Genomic DNA, 22,536 nt, shown 5'->3' with positions numbered 1-22,536 from the left:
GGTGTTAAGTGGTTTCTGGAGCCCATAGACATCCACAACGTAAATGCGCTACCCACCTTTCAGACCGAAACGCATTACTGTTTCACGGCAGAAATACGCGGGGCGGTGGACGCGCGGACTCACAAGAGGTCCTACCACCAGCATGATTTTCAAACGATTTATTATTTATAATTTTTCAATATTTTGTATGTTAAAGGATGATGATGAATGATAGTAGGATTGCTCGATTGGGGCATAGCCATCATAGGACATATTATGCCTCAACTATAAAGTCCATAAGATAGCTGATATATTATTAGAGACGATAAATTTGTTCTGAGACAAGCACTCATTTTGAATTATAAAATATTCACATCGTAAAATGAATACACAGTGTAATACAATATATGAAATCGTTGTAATAAAGTCGAACGGAAGTGAAATTGTCTTTATTCGTATTTTTAAATAATTACTGTTATATTCAAACAAAGAGACATTAACTCTGCTGATTACCTAAGAAACATTAATTCCACAATCATTTACAATGTATTTTTGGCAGTTCAAGTTATGCTAGGCGTAACAGAATCCACCTTCCGGCTTCAGGTTGCCTTGAATACATTGAACTTGGGATATTTGACCCTTCGACACATAGGACTACTTTTAGGGCTGCGTACTAAATATCAAAACCCTTTTAATTACGTCTGTTCTATCTTTCCGTGTGTCAGAGTCGTGCGGCTGAATTACCGCTGTCTTTTTTTTATTTTATTTTATTGCTTAGACGAGCTCATAGCCCACCTGGTGTTAAGTGGTTACTGGAGCCCATAGAAATCTACAACGTAAATGCGCCACCCTCCTTGAGATATAAGTTCTAAGGTCTCAAGTATAGTTACAACGGCTGCTCCACCCTTCAAACCGAAACGCATTACTGCTTCACGGCAGAAATAGGCAGGGCGGTGGTACCTACCCGTGCGGACTCACAAGAAGTCCTACCACCAGTAAAGAGTCTTCAAACAAAGAGTGATTAGTTCAGCTATTGGCCGGGACATTAGAATGTAATTACTAAACGCGTATTCAAAGCACTTATTTTATTTCGAAGCAAAAATCAACCGGAAACACGCAATTAGACGATCCACATTTACGATTTATACGTTCCTTTCTCTTGTTTACGGTGATTAATACGAAGCTCGCACTTAAATATAAGAAGATGTTTCATTTAGATCGATATCAGGAGTTTCACATGCATTGTTCGGCGACTGTTTGTTTGCCGCCTCTATCAAATTTTATTCTACCCGTCAAAAATTTGAGAACAGTTGGTTACGTTGACGGTCTAATGAGTGATCAGCCCGTTCGGTCATCGGTAATAACAGTGTCAAAGCTGATCCTGTTGTTTTGGGTCGTAAGCACTATTCTCTTCGCTTGACTAAGGAAACAATGAGCAACTATGTTACACATAATAACGTGCGATCTATTTTATTTATAAACGAGATGTTTTATGATTTAATTAATACGCTTTTATTAGGTTCAGACGTATGTATGTTGGTAACGGAATCTTTGAACATGATTTTGACCCCCTTCAAAACGTTGGATTAACTCGAAATTTGGTATACTTATTAAGGACCGATGACAATACAATATTTAAAAAAATATTGAAAAAATTCAAATTCAACTAAAAAATGAAAAATAAACAATAGTTTAAAAAAACTAACAAAGTACGCTTTTTTAGAAAATCCACGCTTTTTTACAATAAAATCATTTTTTCGTACACTATATTTAATTCAAATTTATTAAAATTTATTTTCTATTTTTTAGTTGGATTTTATATAAAAGCGTATTTTGTTAGTTTTTTAAACTATTTTTTATTTGTTAGCATTATTTGTTCGACTTATTTAATACTTTCTATATTTAATGTTGGCGATTCAAGACGGTTCTCTGGCACCGGCAAGATTAATAAACCAGTGTATATATACGCGATCACCACAGCGAGGATTGTACTAAGCTTTAAGATTTCAATTTCACGTAAGAATCCGGATTCATGTTGTAGACCATGGGCTCCCATAGCCGGTGACATTCCCCTTGTTCCCACTCCACGAGAGTGACCATCAACACCCAATTGAGTAAACAATGCAAACCTACTGAACCCAGGAATATAAACAGTTGGGTATGTTCTCGACTGTAAATATTCGAAGCGTCGGTAATTGTTGTATTAAATAAATGTGAGATTAATCCGTAAGTGTTTTAACCGCGTCTACGACTCGCTGAAGCTTCAGTTAACGAGTGCGGCCCGCGACTCCGCCTGCGATCTATTTGAATTAAATATTATGACTACTTCATTCACGACTTCACATCTCTGATTCCTGGCCGCCGCGCCAGGACGTCCAGGGACTACACGGGCTATGACATAAAGCTCGAGTTCAGTCGGTCTGCAAATAATTAGTCAAAAGTCTCAATCAGTCTTTGGTAATTTTCATGTGGGAAGAGGAACATACGTTCATCTGGTGTTGAGAGATTACTGAAGTCCATGGACAGTACAACGTATACACCGCCATTCAATTCCTTAGCTCAACACTTCTTGTTTTATGGAACCTAGATTTATTAATAGACAAGAATCCAAAAAATGTATGCAAAGGGCAACAACTCAAGAGCAGCTGCTTCTCGAATGAATCTACTACCGGATTGGAATCGCAACCCGGTGAGAAACTCAGCGGGCTGATGTTTAGGTTAGGTTGCACGTCGAGTTATTTGCCGAAGTTCGACGAGTACGGTTACCGGGACTCCTAAGCCTTAAATGCATGCTGCTTCGTAGCATGTAGGCTGGTGGTGGCTCACAATATCTTCCAATAGCCTTACCGCCAGTCAGTGCCGATTTGCGATGGCTGTATTCTGCCGCCCCTAGCGCCCCCCACCCCAGGAAGGAATGAGGTTGTTCTATTCTATCCGATATTGTACAGCCTAAATTAATCATTTGTAACATTATAAACGCATACACACACACACACATACTTCTATGTAGTTTCGAAATGTTTGAGACACAGACGAGTGATATATTTTAAATCCGCGTCACGTTGAAGAATAGTGAGCAGCCCGGAACTATTCCGATGGCCATCCGTCAGCCCGACCATCGACAATCAGCGTTCGAATAATTATAAAGTGCATTAGTGTCGTCCAGATCGATGGCGAGCGGGTCGGAGCTCATGATCTGTCGCCGTCCCGAGTCCCGCTCTAACGACTCCGGCTGATTGATCGCGGACATCAGGTGAGCGGGTCGCGAGTTCGACTCCTGGAACGGCGCCAACTGGAAGCGACGCTTCGGGAATTTTGATTGGATTGTCATTATTTAAAGTTTATTTATAAAAGCTTTTGAGCTTTACATTGTTGCGTTGATTCTTGGAGCTTTGTTGGAATGTGGGTTATAGGTCCGTGGACTAAGATTAATATTAGATAGGCCATTAGTTAATCGGCAGTAACCGAATCATACACACATACATATAGCTTTATGGGAATGTTGCCGATTATTAATTACAACTATTGTAGTGCGATCACGCGTGCTCAGGAATGCTCACGGCGTATTCATTTATTGTTGATGTTCGGTTGGCCATTAAAACGTACCTGTTCTCAGCGACATGGCGACATCACACCGCCATGCCGTTCACTTTGAAGTTTATAAGACATCCAATCCCATGGCCAAGTGTCGGTTTGTGAAAAAAACCCAAATATAAACGTATTGTCAATATTTTAGTTCTCTACTAGAGGAGTGAGTGCACTCTAAAATCAATATTGAAGCCCGGTCCTTCTTACGTCTCAGAAAAGCTTAGTAATATTGGAACGGTAATGATCCCCACGGCCGAGTGCACAGCGCAGCGGCACTAGACGGGCCAGTGGTGCCTGCCCGGGCGGGATCAAAACACGCTCTAACAACAAGAAGTACATCATGTTGTTTCTACGTGCTGGTTGTCGATAGTGGCCTCCTGTTCACACACACACACACACACACACAACCTATAACGTATCCACGTCTAAATATGTCACGTGACGTGTGTAATATTGTGTGTCGGTTTGTGCTTCACGCTTTCGATGATAAAAGCATCGGTAGTTGCCAATAAAGTCTCCCCTTTGTGCTTTCAGGTCATAGATTGCGCAGTATAGAGGGATTGTTAGGCGTGACAAGTTAACTCAAGTAAAACATTCAGTTGGTAAATAAGCATGTTGAGCTTTAATTTTTAGGCGCGGATTCATTCGTGTTCGTGTAGAAAGCAAATCTGCCTCGAGTATTATTATTTTTGTTGAAATGAGTCCCTATGTGCTTTTTTGTGTCCTTGATAACGAGTCGGTAAAATCTTATTATGATTTAAAAATTAAGGATCTAAGGTATGTAATAAGAATGTAAGATGTTTAACTTCAATTAATTTAATGGTCATAGAAAATAAATAAATTTGTTATAAATATTGAAAATGAAAATTTATTAAATATTAATATTATTATGAATAGAGCTCATGTTTGAGTGTTTAAGATTTAGTTTTACTAACTGTCTGAAATAAATTAATGATCTCTGTCGAACATGGGGCCTCTTGATTGCGAGACACGCATATTGCCCCAAAATCGCGACAAATTAACTTTGTTTCTTATATTTTTGTAGAAACAATGGCTTTGCAATACCTACAGTTGCTGTCTATACCTACTGGCCACGCGGCGACCATAAGCACCGGCTTGAAAAACACAGTCCAATTCGACCTCATGTGTAAAAGTGGATGACGTTATTATGAGGTCTATACCCTCATTATCACACTTAAACTCATTAAAATATACAAAAAGATAAATGTACAGAAAGTTAATAGGTTTAAAAAATTTAATAAGCTAATAAAAAAAAGTGTTAACAATTTTTACGCAAACGATTTCACGGTCTAGTAATTAATGTAAGAAGGGGGTACATTTCATTTTTACTCAAGATTCACAGAAATTCAAAATAATAACTAAACAATTTTTGAAATATTTATTTCAACTAACATTCGACTTTTCCAACGCATGAAACACTCAAAATGAAACATTTGATGTCAACTACCCTCTCTTACCTACCTAATCTATGATCACTTTAAAGCAGTGGCTCATTGCGAACACGGCAGAAGATAAAAGCCTAGCTAATAACGCGCCAATAAAGGCTTTATTGAGCCGAACGGAATTAGGAGGCGACGGAAACTGCCGAACCTACACGGCACGCGAGTCAAACAACTTTCCGACGTACTTCCGCGGGGGAGTGATAATTAATTTCAATTTAAATTTTGAATATTCGAACTTGTCTTGCGTGATTGACAGTTACAGTTGTAGTTTTAATGTATTAATAGACACTGTTAGTCGACAGTCTGACTTCTCTGTCAGTAATCTTTGACAAGATACGAGTGTAGAATGTTTTCATTTTGTTTGGAAAGTCAATATAGTTCTTTATTAGAATGGAAGCAGCAGCCAGTAGACTCTGACCTCGTCCACCCGTTTACTTAAGGCTGCACACACACTCGTATATATTATGTAAGTAGGGCGTGCCAGGGATGATAACCGATCACCCCCTAATTACGAATTAACGCAACTGGCAACGTTAAAAGTCGAAGCAAATATTCGCAGACGAGACGCGACGCTCCGGGAGAAGTTCCGCGAAACTTGGTAAAACTCGATGAGGTACAAATAGGCATCGGAATTAAGTTTCCATTCGGTTTTCAGTCGACCTTTTAATTATTTCTTCGTTTTCGGGTTCGGTTCGGGGGGTGGACTTTTGATTTTGCTCATTTTGACTGATAGGCACTTGTAACTTGTAATTACGTTTGCAGTCGCCTTTTATAAATAGGCAGCCGATCGAATTTGCGACAGGGTTCATTGATCGTCTTTTCTGTTCCGCGAAGTGCTGTTTCATGAGTTATTTAGTTGTGTCTTTTTGTTGTCTGTTTGGAACAGATATTTATTAAATTATCATTTTTAGTGTCGTTTAATAAGTTTATTGTTTTGTTTTATTTTGAAAGGCTGACCGAATCGTCCCTTCATAAGCGGACATAGCCAAGTCGTCCAAGTATTATTTAATCTATATATCTCTATATATAAAAATGAATTGATGTTCGTTAGTTTCGCTAAAACTCGAGAACGGCTGGATCGATTTGGCTAATTTTGGTCTTGAATTATTTATGGAAGTCCAGAGAAGGTTTAAAAGGTAGATGAATATGAAAATTCTCAAAATCAAATAAAAATAACAATTTTGTTTTTCCTTCGTAACACAGAACATATCGGTCAGATTCTTTTTGTTTGTTTTAAGTTTATTTTATACAAAAGTTTAGGTATTTCATTTATCGATTGAGGCACTACAAAGTCTGCCGGGTCAGCTAGTATTAAATAAAAAAAAGAATAATCTATTTGTTTGCAAATCACAGATCAACCATGAGTTATCGTGAGTTATCATGAGTGGCGATGTCGTAACAGAAGTCGCTGGGGCAGGGCGCGGGGCAGGCCCACACCTCATTTACATCCATCGTACGAGTTTAATTGGTATACAATACTTCATTAGCCGACGCATGCGTCTATTCTAAGGACGCAGATACAGAGATAAGAAAATATAGAGACGGTTCGAGATCCCAGGTGTAGTTGGTTTCTGTGCTCGCGTGATGTGTCACCAGCGCTCGGGGGACCACGCGACTCTTAATTAAACCGTCACACAGGATATAAACTAAGCCACACAGGCTTCTCTAGGCAGCCGGTGAGGTGACAATGTCAAGGTTCAAATTTTTTTTATTGCTTAGATGGGTGGATGAGCTCACAGCCTACCTGGTGTTAAGTGGTTACTGGAGCCCATAGACATCTACAACGTAAATGCGCCACGTAATATTTACTCATATTTGTATGAAGTTGTAACTTTTGCCTACGTTTGCCGCTAGGGGCGCTGTTCCAATTGTATACAAATTTGAGTTAACTTTTACGTTATCGAGAACGTTAAAAAGCTCGCACTAAGCACACAGTACACTAAATTGGTTTAAAAAACTAAAACAAACGCACACACAATGAACCGAGACAATGTGCTCGAATTGAGTAATTAATTGATTAAAAAGGGTTCGAGGGACATTCGTTAGAAGTTTTTCTACGCCCTCCGCCCTCCGAGGACGATTTTAAAGCGGGCCCTAATTGATTTAACTTTAAGGGATGTGTGCCCGCTTAACTTTCTACTCAAATTATCGACTGCTTCGGTTTTTTGTTTGGGTTTCATAACATCACACACGTGTACCTACATGTGTCGCCCGTCCAGAACATATATTATACTAGCGACCCGCCCTCGCTTCGCTTCGGAAACATTAAAACACACATGAAAACAAAAAAAATAAAATAAAAAATTAATAAAAAAAAAGTAGCCTATGTTCATCAGGGACAATGTCGGCTTCTAATGGAAAAAGAATTTTTCAAATCGGTCCAGTAGTTTCGGAGCCTATTCGAAACAAACAAACAAACAAACAAACAAACAAACAAATCTTTCCTCTTTATAATATTAGTATAGATACATATAGTTGCTTAGACGAGCGAGCTCTCTAGTCGTCTCGTGAGTGCTGCCGCCCAGCTCGAAACATGAGACCTGTCAAGGCTCAACTGAATCAATAAAGGATTCGCGGAAGAAGTAGGCAGGATAGTAGATGCTACAACTATGTTATGATTAACAGGAAAATAAACGACAAATACATACCCCCAAAGTCAGGTATCTATAAAACTAGGTGCCAGATCGATAATAATATTATTTCATGTAATAAAAAGGCATAAACTGAAATAGCAAATTTACTAATTCTACTAATTTATTCTATGAATTTACTAATAATTTATTGTTTAAAACGACACAATTAAGAATCATTCGATGAAGTTAATTTTAATTAGTAACAAAACTTAAAGCTAGACTGTTTTAAAGTAAAAAAACTAGTTTTCCACAAAACGGCAAATCTCCATTCATTCACAACTGGAGTTTCAGCGTAGTTCGATACTGGAATGGGCTTAAACGAGTATCTGTTTACGAAACTGAGCTTCGAAGGGAACTTTTAAATCGTTTAAAAGTTCCTAATAAACTTTGCGATACTCACGCGTCTACAGCTATCGGAATCGACGGCAAAATTAATTCAATCCGCTTTGTACTTTACTTTCAATAAATTGAACCCTTCGAGTAAACAGAATAATGCAATTATTCAATATTTATTTACCTGTCGCTCCACACAGAAATTATTACTGTTTATTTAGCAGTATCTCAGGATAAGGCGCTTGATTTTAAATCTTAATACGGAAATTGTTTGATGCATCTCAGTTTATGGAAAGTTAAAAGCTCTTCGGATTTCCGATATGAAAGCTCAAAAGCTCAAAAAAGAAATCTAGCTCAAAGCGAATTCGCAAGATACGTACTCGTGTCTCCGTTCGAATCGCCAAAGCTAATTAATATACCCCTTGCATTAACCCTTTGAAGCGTTTTTTTTTATTTCTTACGATATCCTCATTTTTGCAGACCGTACAAAGAGTGGCCGGCTCTGTATATAAAAACCCTTTAACTTATGATGAATTAGCGATCTCCTACGTTTTATGTCTCCCGCGTTATCTGCAGCTCCCCCTGCCTCCCCGAGCCTCGGACGTCAATATGAAGGAATTAATACGGGTGGAAAAATTTTAAATAAGCGTTTGGGGCCAGCGTCCGAGGGACTATCTGCGATCGTGGGGAATTCATGAGGTCATGTTTTGATGGGCGCGAATTTTTTTTTTTTTGATAAACACGCATTTCAGAGATTGAATGAGTAAAAAATAGTTTCAGGTTCAATTTTTATATTTGTATTTCTCATTAACCACTAATTTGGATATTAACAAAACATTTTTTCGCATGTCCTGCTCTCTGTCAGAAGTTTCCTTCCAAACTTCCGTCAGTTCTAGTCTATTTGAGTACGGATTAATTGTCAATTTCCTTAGTTTCATTTTCGATTGCTCTACGACAAAAGTTTTCAGTGTACAATATGTGAGCGAGCACGCCAGGACCCTGGCTTACATTATTCCGCACGCTCTCATCTCAATACAGAGGTCTCCGCTAAAAATCGTCCAGTCACGGCCCTTCAAAGGGTTATTAGCAGATCCCAAAAACTTGGACCACCCTTAGATGTTTAGATATTTCCCTTCACATGTCTATAGAAAAACATTGATGTAAAAACCTGGGGGGTGGGGCGTGGAGGGAGACGGTGAGAAGGGTCCGTTTTAGGTAATTTGCGGATCAATTTGGCTTACCGACGACACATACGATGGTAGCCCGACTAGATTGGATATGTTTATATTGAGTTATAGTGTTTCTTACATATATATTTTTTAGAATTTCTCAAACATTTATTGTAACGTAGTTTTGTGAGTGCAAAGTTTTGCTATCGTTTGATGGCACTGCGATTTCTCACAGTGACATGTGATAGTTGCTACCAGCCTATTACGTAATTAATAGCAATAACTGATAAAATAACTTCGATCTATTTGTCCTGTACGTCACCTATTGTTCTGACCGGGAGTCGAACCGTCGTCCTACATTAAGGAGTTTCTTGTGACATGTGCGTGGGAGGGTGAGGGACACCGCTGACCGCTGAGGAGGGTCCGCAGTAGGGTGAGTCGTTATGTGTTGATGATTTTAATGTCACGAATAGCGTTAGCAAAAAAAATTTTTTTTTGCGTGTCGTGTAATTTAAATATTTTATGATATTATCTGTGCATAGTGAGTTCTTTTATAAATTATTTACCACATAAAGGCTGCATAAGTGCATGGACAGTACCGTAATTAAATCGTATGAATCTATGCCTATGGTAGTGCCATCTATGTAACGAGGTAGGTATAAAATGTCACTATTTGGTAGTAAAAGTACTGAAGTAAGCCTACCGCTCTTGTACACTAACGCCATCTAGTTTTTTGTAGCTTGAATTCGTTCACAGGATTATTATAGAGCGTCGGGTACGAACAGAGCGAGAATTAAATTCAAAAATCAAAAAGAAAATTTAATTACTTTTCTTAAATGAGTTTTCAAAAGACAACAATTAATGGGTGGGTGCAAGGTGGAGACATCTCGCCATCTCCTCGCGCGTTCGGACCCTGATGGTAGTGATGTCATGAATCATTACATTACATGAATCGCATTTCATAATTTGACAATTAATTCGCTCTCTATAGAATAAAAAAGATTTCTGAACGTATTTATAACTTTTTAGATAGGTACTTTGATAATATCTTTCCCATTTGAGGAATATGACAGATGTGTCTTCGACCGTATCACATTCTTTATAGGGCAAGCGGCAAGGACTTAATCTAAATCACGGTCCGTAATAGCAACTTTAAAAGAAAATTGAACTGTCCTTATTTTTCTAAATTAGGGCTTATCTATACTAATATTATAAAGCTGAAGGGTTTCTTTGTTTGAACGCGCTAATCTCTGGAACTACTGGTCCGATTTGAAAAATTCTTTCAGTGTTAGATAGCCCATTTATCGAGGAAGGCTATAGTCTATATAACATCACGCTAAGACAAATGCAAGCGGAGCACCAATAAAGAATGTTTCAAAATCGGGGGTATTTTTCCCTTTTGAGAGCTTCCGCTGCGTGCGCTGCGGAAACGGTTAAAGTTTCGCTAAAATGATGTATGAAAAAATTAACAACAAATTTGCTACAGCATATATCTATACGTTAAGGTTGGCTCAGTATAACGTTTTTATGCCATAATTTTTTACATAGATAAAAAATTATGTTCGAATTTATAACTTCCTCTTTTGAAGTCGGTTAAAAAGCGTGATTTAAGGTACCATTAAATAGCTCCTTAACATTCTATAATTCAAAAATATTTTCAATTTCTACGTAAATGAAGAGGCGGGTAATATTTAGCGTTATGCCCAAAGAACTGTTCCATGCGGACGAAATCGCGGGCAAAAGCTAGTGCTTTATAACACTTGATTATATTGATAACCGATAGATCACGCCGTCAATATGATAATGCACAATTTATGTTCCAGTGCTGATACACAGCTCAGGTCCTGCGACCTTCCAGTTAAGAAGGAGCCGAGAGCCTTATGTTGTCTTTAAACGTAACTGTGAAGGCACGTCCTTGCAGTAAGCGCGGCCCGCGAGCGCGCCCGCCCGCATCCCAAAAGAAAAACATTTCGTCTTTCGGCGCTAATTTGCGCCTCTCTTAATTACCGGAGATGTGGGGACGCTGCAGACTAGCGGGACGCTTTGATGTGGCATCCTGATTTCTACGTGTGCTTCACTTAATTTTCCGTGATTAGCTGACGATAACGTTTCTTCCTATTCAGCTTGTGTTTATTTCAGCCGTAACAAAATAACATAATAATTTTGCTCTTGTTTTATTTTTAGTTTATTAACGTGAACGAGGACACGGCAGCAAATCCTTTTACGAAAATCTTTAAAAACTCTTCAAGGAAAATGGTCCGCATTTGTGAATTAAGTTACGATTTCCACAATTTTCCACACACGTATAGGCATATAGTTTAATGAACTACGCTCAATGGTGCCACATCCGTTTTTGTTTGTAGTTTAATGTTCGTGCATTATAAATTCTCTTTTCATTAGGAGTCGGGAGTTACGAGAGCGGGTTAAACGTATTTAAGCTTCTAATAAGGAACTTAATGTTACTTGTTTATGTGTTTCGATAGAAAATAAATAAAATTGTAACTTTGCTGTATGAGTGGGCCAGCTTGGGAGGTTTATTTTTTTATTTTATTTTTATTGCCTAGATGTGTGGACGAGCTCACAGCCCACCTGGTGTTAAGTGGTTACTGGAGCCCATAGACATCTACAACGTAAATGCGCCACACACCTTGAGATATAAGTTCTAAGGTCTCAGTATAGTTACAACGGCTGCCCCACCCTTCAAACCGAAACGCATTACTGCTTCACGGCAGAAATAGGCGGGGCGGTAGTACCTACCCGTGCGGATTCATGTAGGATTGTGATTGTCATCATGGAGAACCTTAGCGACGTCTATATCGCGCAGTGGATGTCTATAGGCTGACGATGATGATGATGATGTTTGAAGAGTAAGAATACAATTATGACGTCAGATGTTCCTACCGATAGCTAGTGTTCCGTATACAGACCACGCGGCCGAGTCTCCTGTAGCTGCTGCCACTACACCTATAGTAGCGATATTAACTCCTTAATTACTTTCTCTTTCCCAAAAAGTTCCTGTCCTCACTCAAATAAATCCGTTCCTATCGCGAACCAGGACCGCCTTATAACAATATTAATAACAAAAATATAATGGGTTGAATGTACACCTCAAGAACTAAATTAAAGTTAAAATTCAGTGTGACGTAATCATTATGATACATGACATTTTCTTTCTGATATGAATACGATTATATTTTAATAATCTTTCGTTTTTATTAAATTATGATTTCCAATGAAAGCCCTCGATAGTTTGCGTGATCAATCTCCGAGTCAACAATTGAATTTGAAAATCGTTATCATTAAAATAAATAAAAATATTTATTGAAGTTTTTGCAAGTAACCAAGTTTAGTTTTATATCCTAAGTGTATAAGTAAGCCCAACCAACGTATCTGTTGAAAGATCAAAAATAATTCAAGTCAAAAGTAAAAACACCTAAGTACAAAAGTAAAACTCACCTCATGATAGAAACTTCTAATTTTCATAATTTCTATCAACAAGTAACTCAATTTTTCACACAACTGTACATTCATAGCACCGGACAGACTTTCGCTTACAAATTACAAAGAAACCTGCAAAAAAATAACATAAAAAAAATAAAACTAAAATATTTTTATGAACATTGTTCATTTGGGCTTAGCGTCGCGGCGGGCTGGGAACGAACAATGTTCATAAAACAGTAAGGAATTAAAAAGAAATTGTCAATAATCGAACGCGTCACTCGCGTCACCCGCGTCACCCGCGTCACTCGCGTATTTCAAGTCGAGTATTCGTGAAAACCGAAGTCGATGGTGTGACGGCGAGGGAAGCGCGCGGGCCGCCGCGTGACACTGTCACAGCAAAAGCGCGCGACCAACTAACAAGCAAAGATAAAAGTCAGCCATCTCTACGCGTTATCTCTTCATTTACATACCGACGGGAACGCGAGCCGATCGTTTCCCATAGCGCCGTTTCCTTATAAAAATCGTAACAAATAATTTACATACCCAAAGAAAACGTATGCAAATCGATGCGCGCATGCATTCAACTAGCATTGTGGCGCGCATTAAATATCGGAATCGGTCTGTCAATCGGCAAAACAGGTTTCAATATATTTCGATGCGTCTTTGTTGCTTTCGAAGGAGATAGGATTAGGGTTAAGATTTGTCGACCCCCGGTACAGATGCGCACAGCATCCGCGGTATCGGTATTTAATTCATTGTTCGTCTCGCGACGTTCCGAAATGATTTCTGTGAATAATGCACCGCGCCATGTGTGTGCATTAATATCGAACTTAGTGTTGAATATTTTAACCCTTGTGAATGGATGTTTGACGTAATCACTCTGAAAAATGATACTTTGGGTTTTATTGAAGGATCACTCCGAGTCATTTAGTTTTGTCGCTGACAATGTGCGAGCGACTCGGGCGGCCCGCACGTTGTAAGAATACTCATATTTTACGATGTAGCTTTTGAAATATATGACGCTGAAATGCAATGATTTTATTAGAAATAAATCGGGCTAGGTGGTTTTTTCTTAACTCTTAATTTGTTTTTTTTTTTTGTTTTCATATAGCAAATCATGTTTGAAACTAACAAACAAATGAATCCGGTTGACCTTTAACATTCGACCCTGCACCCCAACGTGTCCGTTGACCTGACATGCAAATGACGCATCAAAAGAAACCAGAAAAACGCATTCGATCGTAAAACTAATAAATCACACAATCTTCGGGGCTGTAATGTTCGTGAACTTTCTCACCGTCAAACGACACATCGACTGTTTAATATGTGAATAATTAGAAGCCCTTCGACCTATATTCATTCGATAAATTAAAGAAAAAAAAAACCGGTCTCTGTAACCCTTGTTCTATGATTTATACGAATCGATATGCAAATTTGATAAAAAATATAATTATACACGTTACGGATATGTCGTTTTCTACTTAATATGCGAATAGTAATTACATTTAGAGTACAGTTTTGGCTTGTTCTCACGGCGGGGCCCGATCGACTATGCTAAGTAGTCCTGCGCTGCCGAAGGTAAACTATTGAGCACTTCTCTGTCTCCGCAACAGATTCACCAACCGTTTTCGAAAAAAAAAAAAAACATTTTTGATTTAACGGTTTTTGATTTTAATTGAACGCAAGTAGCCCGAAAGTACTTTTAATAAGGCTTTCTTTAATTGTTCATTTAACGGTACTTTTGTTATCGCGCTAAAGTTCATCAATGAAATAATAATAAAAAATAAAAACGTTAATTCGGAATGATTACTGTGTAACGGAACGACTCTAAAACACAATAGCATTAAAACTAGGTACGGTCTCACACGCTGTAACCACGATTCGTTGACTCCGAAAGAATTTGGAAATGTTTTAGTCAAATTAATTAATTATCATCTATAATTGTGAGTGATATTGTGTTTTATTTCGCCACACATAGAGTCGAATTCCAATTGGACGTGTGGGGTAATTTTTATGAGAAATGATTATTGTTTTGGCCAATGAATGAGTTTGATCGTACGGATTAGTGCAATTTGAATTTAGAATGATCCGATGTGATTGTGGAGCGTAAACAATAATTTTAAATTAACGAACACGTTCGAAATACGTTATTTTTTTTGTTTTCTGTTCGAAAGTTCGTTCGTGTGAATAGACACGTACCTACTTACCGTTTCATAGCCGCCACTCATGTTTGGATATTCACATTTTGATGGGTCGAGAGGAGCAGTAGCAGGAGTCAGTCTGGTATAAGCGCATAGTGATAATAATAATGTGGCCACGATCTCAATGCACTTGGGCAAGACGTAATGTAAACTATAATAATATGCTTGTTAACTTCCAACTTCTTAATTTTAATACAAATTAGAAGAAGCAAATCGAGTTAATTATAACATGGCAACTTTGTGTACAGAAGTTGAATAGAACACGTCTACAATAATATTATGCAATGCAAGTATCTTTACAATTACAATTAGTCAAAACATTATTTGTTTGCCAATTTCATATTACGCCAAAAAATAAATAAGAAATCGAAATTATTCTAGAACGTTTTCAAATAATCATCAAAACGTTCGAATTTCAAATGGAAACGAATTTTTTTAATTATCTTTCGTAACGTCGAAAACGTGCGTCGACCTCGTCAGCGGTCACGGTACACTTAGCGCGCTGTTTAATTAATTAATATAATATTTAAAATGAATTAATATACATACATACGAGTTTTTATAATCTCCATTGGGGTTGTCAGATCGAAAAGAGCTTTTAACAGAAAAAAAATATCCAGTGAGGCAGTTACGATATTATTGTGTTCTTCAAATTGTTTTCATAGCTTTGGCTTTGCAGTAAGCTGTAGGTATATTACTTTGTAGCTTCAAGTGAAGCCACCTGACTTCATTAGCATTGGTAATGCTTTGCAAACAAGAGTGTAAATAGTTCCAGAAAAATACTTTCTATGAATGTGTCCTTCAACCCGACTGTCCTATATTATAATAATATTCGAACTATGCCTACGCGCGTCTAAGCTTGTTTGGTAATAAAAAATGTGAAGAGTTCGATTTATCTAAATTACTACGAAATTATAAAAATGTTCATTTATTGACAACACCTCCAACAGATTATCAGTTTTATAATCTAGCGGCCTGCCCGCTCGTCTGTGGCCATTTATTTTGTTATGTTAACCGCGCGGCCGTTTTTAAATTATCATAACTGATATTTTATAAAACAGGGCGTACTGTGTTACTGACCAGACGAGCCGGCGTGCTGACGGCTCACTGGTGACTGGTCGATGTCTGCTGATTCCGAAGACGTTAGCGTCAGTAGGTACAGGGCGCCCGTGAAACACCTTACAGGCATATGTCGTCTTCTCGCATTAAAACTGTATAATTTCAAAACTTACTAATTTTACAGGAGAGTTTTAAAGGATTAACATAATATGATACTTTTAATAATAATCATCTTTGCAATATTATTTTTTTGCTTTTTACCAGTTACATTATCTGTCATTTAAGTCAGTAGTCAAAAAATAGGTAAACCAAAAAAGAAAAAAAAACTAATACTAAACTACGCTCTTTTGACAGTATCTATGAGAAAAACACTGGTGATACCAAATGTTTACGCATATTAACTCAATTTCGAATATTTTTGGAAATTGTACACTTTTAATGCGAAAAGGCGATGTGCTGATGTGACAAAAGTTGCGATGTTAAGAGATCCCAGCAAATCAAAGGTCACGTTATTTTGGGAGGTACAAGAATGCCCGGAACGAGTCAATCGCTACATTTAAACTTCCCTCCCAAACGAAACCTCATTACTCCCCGGGATATAACCTCTATGGGGGCAATAAATAACCTAACGGCGTGCATATTTCAAAACAACGGAAAAAAATAACACATAAAAATTTCTTACGCCCGCACTTGTAATGCTTGGGTTCGTTTCCGTTGAGACACGATTTTTCTTATTCGTAAGCTTTGAAATTTCAATGAAATTTTTTGGGGTGTAGTTTTTAAGTTATTTTTTAAAAGTCAAATTAGGCATACGTCTTTATAGGTCACCTTTTGAGGTCGAGGATTGAGGTTGAAATTACAATAAAATGATGAATATCCTACTATACTCTTTAAATCGCAGCGCTCAATTATTCCCTCCCGGCACAGCTTGAGTTTGAACTTCGACCTCATGTCTCAAAAAAGGTGTCAGCATTCGTATTGTCTACTGGCACCGATTACCACTTATCATTAGGTGGGTGGTGAACTCATCCTTAAATCCATACCTCCCCGTAAATCAAATAAAATCAAACCCGCAATATTATAATTTGCGTAATTACTGGTAGTAGGACCTCTTGTGAGTCCGCACGGGTAGGTACCACCACCCCGCCTATTTCTGTCGTGAAGCAGTAATGCGTTTCGGTTTGAAGAGTGGGGCAGCCGTTGTAATTATACTGAGACCTCAGAACTTATATCTCAAGGTGGGTGGCGCATTTACGTAGTAGATGTCTATGGGCTCTAGTAACCACTTAGCACCAGGTGGGCTGTGAGCTCTTCCACCCATCTAAGCAATAAAAAAAAACCTGTCTATGGTTCAGGATACATAGAAAATATAATCGTGTGCAACTTTTGTTCGGCAATAAGAAAGCAATGGAAACAAGCTCGTCGAGTCCCAAGCATAGATTTTTGCATTACTTTAGTATGCAAATGATACGAAGCGATAGATAGAGACTGCAAGAGAGCAATTTAAATTATTTTTTATGACGCTCCAGTGTATTGAGAGTGCGCCAAGAAACGCGGCGGGGAAGAACTGCCAGCCTCCGGGGTTACCAGCTTACGAAAACATGCACGAATTCGGTATTGTTGTGCTAAGGAAAGTACAATCTAATCACTAAGCCTAAGGGCAGCCGGCCACTGCTGTCAGTACATCAGAATGCCCCCTCAGGTATATTTCTGCGACCGGTTTGAATTATTAATAGAAATGATGATGTAGAAGAGTTCATGAGTATAATTTTCAATAGGAGCCTATTGACCCTACAACGTGAGAAGGAAAGATCGACAGGGCGGTCTTGCATACAACGGTCACCGATTGATACTATGACCTTCTGATTCTAGAAATTTACCAGGTGATTCATATCAGCTGGAGTCTCGCCAGACCTAACAGTCATTTTGTAACTGCGTGATTAGAAATGTAAATCACTAAATTAAATAAATAAAATGTGTTATTTCAAACAGTGAAGTCTAGTATCCCCGATTTTTACTCTAAGGAGTATTGTTGGCTTCGTAAATATTATATGAGCTGTTCGTATTGCAAATTGGAATAGATCGAGTCGGTGCGGTGTTACACGTTCGAATTTTAAAAGAGATACGCCGGAGCTCATCGCAAATTTGAATTTCGAACAACATACATATTTTACTCGTAAACAATTCAGGATGACTTTTTAATAATAAAAAAACGAATCGAATATTTTTTTGAACATGAATCTTATTGTTATATTATTAAATTTCATTTTTATTTATATTGTTATTATATTATTATAGCTGGCACGTTACGAGGTTATGTTGGCCTAATATTGAAAATTATTATTACCGCGTCTATTAAACGATACACGCTTACATAAACTTTTTCTAGTATTTTGTTATTTTGTTTAGTATTTATCTGTTTTACAGCATCAACGACATTATTTCTTCAACATACCCCATTTAATCCCTAAAAAGGAATTTAAAGGGAATGTCTTGAGCGGAACAAGGGAAGAATCTGATTAGCCTTTATGATATATAGCTCTGCGTAAGCGTTAGTGGCTCTAATTTGAATATTAGACGCGTTATTGAAAAGGAAACTTTTTGAACGGCCCTCGGCAAGCTTTTAATGGTTATTGCTTACCCCCTCCCTCCTCCCCCCGACCAGTGTGTTCGGCAATCATTCCAAACGGTTCAGGTGCTCTATATTTTTTCGCTGAGAAACTAATCTTGGCGCTTAATTAAGTCTTAATTGAACGTACAATAGTCGTTTTTGTGAGGTCGTCGTGGCCTAACTGATAAGATGTCTGGTACATTCGTGTTGAGCGATGCAACGGTGTTCGAATTTCAGGCGGGTACCAATTTTTCTAATGAAATACGTATTTAACAAATGTTCACGATTGACTTCCACGATGAAGGAGCTAGGTACATCGTGTAATAAAAATCAAACCCGTAAAATTATAATTTACGTAATTACTGGTGGTAGGACCTCTTGTGAGTCCGCGCGGGTAGGTACCACCACCCTGCCAATTTTCTGTCGTGAAGCAGTAATGCGTTTCGGTTTGAAGGGCGGGGCAGCCGTTGTAACTATACTGCGACCTTAAAACTTATATCTCAAGGTGGGTTACGCATTTAGGTTATGGATGTCTATGGGCTCCAGTAACCACTTAACACCAGGTGGGCTGCGAGCTCGTCTAATCTAAGCAGTAAAAAAATTGTCTGAATGGCAGACGGGAAGTCCTGAGCCGATCACTCAGTCAGCGTGGTAATCAAGCCTCGTGCTGTGCCCCGGATTCACCCTCGGTGAGTGAATGTGCTCCAAGCCTCGGGTACCGCTCTTGTAGAAGGCGGCGAAGGGTATGCGGGTGACTCACATACATAATAATATATTTATTTATTTTATAATATTTTATTATAATTACACTACACAACAATACATACATACTTTATTTTATATCAACACATTCATTTATCACACAATCATACAAACCATTATTTACACTAAACAAAATTAATTCACAAGCATAGTCAGGCGTATGCTGCGGTTATCGCCTGACTATGCTCGTGAATTAGTTTTGTATGATTGTGTGACAAATAAATGTATTGATATAAAATAAAGTATGTATGTATTGTTGTGTAGTGTAATTACAATAATAAAATATTATAAAAGAAATAAATACATGTGAATCAACCACATTACTCCCCTCCGGAGACCGTGTCTACGGGCGATAGTAATCTTCCAAAAAAACGTGCAACTTAACCCCCTTGAGAGGCTATTTCAGCGTAATCTTAACTAGTAGGTGAGCTCACGGGGCTCAAACCTGACGACGTTGCTAACACGAACCCTAGCAAGAGCCGTGCTTCGCAGAATCTACCACCGGATCGGAAACGCGACCCACCGAGAAGATCCGGCGAGAAACAGTGGGCTGTGTCTGTGGGTTAAAGCCCCGTGAGCTACACATCCGGCAAATCTAGAACAGACCCTTGTGGCTACTGGTAACAAAAGTATTGTGCTTGATTGTACCGTGAAACGGTCACTAGTTCCGGCTTGAAGGCGCTCACTGCGGCACTTCAGTCTCCGCTCCCACGAGCTGCCGTGGCCAGGCCCCGCTGACTTACTATGCCGTCATACGTTTGGCTTAACGATAGAAGAACGTGGAGTGATCCGGTTGTTCCTTATTGTGTCGTATGACTCACTTCTGATTAGAGTGTGCGGCGTGAGACTGTTGCCTAGGTAACCGAGGACTACAAGAACGTTATATACTTACATTCAATTATGTTACAACCATGCCAATGAACCGTTTCATTAACTCTTTACTAAACTTCTTCTACACTCGAGTATTCGTGTGCCTACCTCACAATACAGTTTCAAAATAAAACTGAACTCTGTCGAACCTGCAACCTCTAAACGGATAGTTTTAATTTAAAATCAAACAAATAACGCGCTTCTAAAATGTCAGAATAATGACTTGTCTCAACTAATAAAAGCTACATTATTTATTAATTAATAATAAAAAAGTTTTTATCTATCATCAACCGGCCAGCAATTACACTGAAATAGCATAGGCCGTTATCGTTTATTTAGAACGCGTTCTTAATTCGAAACGCTCGAATTCGAATATCGAACGGAAGCGGAAACTGTACTGATTCTAATTTCAAACGAAATATCGCAACGTTTGTATTGATAAGTATTTTTTTTGTGTAGAACACAACGGACAGTTATTATATTGAACGGAAATTTACGATAATGACTTGTAATAGGGCGTTCTATGCAAATGTTAGTGCATGGCCACGAGCGCACTTGGGATGCAGAGCTGGGAGGAACGGTTGAGCTATTGATGTTTAATAGCTTGTCTTGGAAATACTCGACAGTTCGGAATACGTATGAGACAAATTTTCTTTATTCTGATGCGCAGTTTTATGCAGAATTGTCACGGATGTTATTATTAACGTCTTGTTATTAGTAGACGTAGTAGATAATATTATGTCTTTCCTTTTTTGACGTCGTTTTGTATCGATGATTAAAAGTGGCTATTGTTCTACCTATGTATTATCTTTGATTATGACGTGTATATAATCAAAGGTAATTATTATGTCATATTAATTTGATTTTTGAATAAATGACTTAACCTTCTTTAAGGTTTGTTAAACTTAGAATATATTGTAATGAGTTTCGTTCGCAGCTTGCAACCCTGTCGTGTATTTCGGTAGAAACTCATAAAGCACGATTACCGGTAATGTCACGCGTATTCGCGCGCTTTCATTTTTCGACATTCCTTTTCATATCGGGAACACGAGGGATCCTCATTCGGACTAACTTTTTTCAAAAACATTTTTAAATGAAAGATGTGGTTCTAATATTTTAAAACGTGTAGTATTCGATGGACTATACACGTTCAAAATTAATTTAAAAACAAAGTCCATCTAAAATGCCTTGTTTTACTGGTGGTAGACCTCTTGTGAGCCCGCACGGGTAGGTAGGTACTACCGCCCTGCCTATTTCCACCGTGAAGCAGTAATCCGTTTCGGTTTGAAGGGTGGGGCAGTCGTTGTAACTATACTGAGACCTTAGAACTTATATTTCAAGGTGGGTGGCGCATTTACGTTGTGGATGTTTATGGGCTCCAGTAATCACTTAACACCAGGTGGGCTGTAAGCTCGTCCATCCAACTAAGCAATAAAAAAAAAATAATTAAATAAATTTTCCAGTTTTGCTTCGACGTTGGTGTTCAAGACAAAGCTGAACAGCTGAATCTTAAATCGAGATCATCGGGCGCATTCACAATCGATCGATTATACCGCGAGACAAGGTGACGGCGCAGGGAGGTCCGACGGAAGGATTACGACGTACCTACATTAGCATACGTAATTCGTGAACACATCTGTCCCGCGACACGTGGGCGACTCTCGCTTTCTTATTGTTCAAATATATCGTTACACTCTTTTCAGATCTTTTGTGGGCCATTTGAATCGCGGCCCGATCGCAGATAGTCGCCAGCGAGTAGCACGGAAGCCGTTTTCAATTTCAGATCACGCTCTCAGATATGTTTCATTGTAATTGAAATAATGCATGTTATTCTTCTGACAATGACTTGATTTGTGATAAAATTAAAGTAAATAAATTTGAATGATTGCGATTCACAGTTCAGCGGGTGTCAGTCACTACGCGAACGCCGTTGGATCGATTGTTGTTCGATTCGAAAATCAAATATTCAAATCTTTGAACACAAAGCGACATGTCGCCTAATGAGCCAATAACTCGCAAGACAATGGCCGAGCGTGGGCGTTCCGAATTCGAAATTATCACAAAAGAATATTAATGTTACACTTATTCAAATAGCGCCGATCCATATTCAAAAAATTATCTTGTCGTTTAATTTCAATGGCGACGGCGACTAACTTTTTTCAATGTGACGTTCTATTTTTGAATTAACGTACGCATTGTGATCGAACTGTTTTTTCTCTTCGAACTATGAAAGGCTCCCCCTCGAGCGTCGCTCTGCGCCGTATTCAAATATGGATCACGCTTTTTTTTTAATTATTATTAATACTTGTTTATGATTTTTGTGCCGAGTACATGCTTTATTACTATTTCCTGTGCTGTCAACACTAATGAATGTGACGTCTGTGACGTAGGACATGTGTGCGCGTGTTCCATACACCCCTGCGCTAC

The 22,536-nt window shown here is 38.4% G+C and overlaps 1 protein-coding gene across 8 annotated transcripts in view; it reads right to left on the bottom strand.

Moving 5' to 3' along the window:
* Positions 1 to 22,536, bottom strand: part of LOC101736914 (homeobox protein cut) — a 180,833-nt gene that overhangs the window by 105,648 nt on the left and 52,649 nt on the right. The window contains exons 1-2 of one of the 8 annotated variants that reach the window (XM_012696916.4): positions 12,878 to 13,021; positions 12,622 to 12,735 (exon numbers count right to left, since the gene is read on the bottom strand). The exons of 4 other annotated variants lie outside the window; for them this stretch is intronic. In XM_012696916.4, coding sequence (XP_012552370.2) covers positions 12,622 to 12,696 — 75 coding nt within the window. In that variant the 5' untranslated portion in view covers positions 12,697 to 12,735; positions 12,878 to 13,021. Of the gene's footprint in view, positions 1 to 12,621; positions 13,022 to 22,536 lie in introns of those variants that run through there. 3 more of the 8 variants (XM_021352552.3, XM_062673152.1, XM_062673151.1) reach the window with 3 other exon arrangements.

This window comes from Bombyx mori, chromosome 16 (assembly GCF_030269925.1).
Source record: "Bombyx mori chromosome 16, ASM3026992v2".
NCBI classification, from domain to species: Eukaryota; Metazoa; Arthropoda; class Insecta; order Lepidoptera; family Bombycidae; genus Bombyx; species Bombyx mori.
This window is presented reverse-complemented; position numbering and strand designations above follow the sequence as displayed.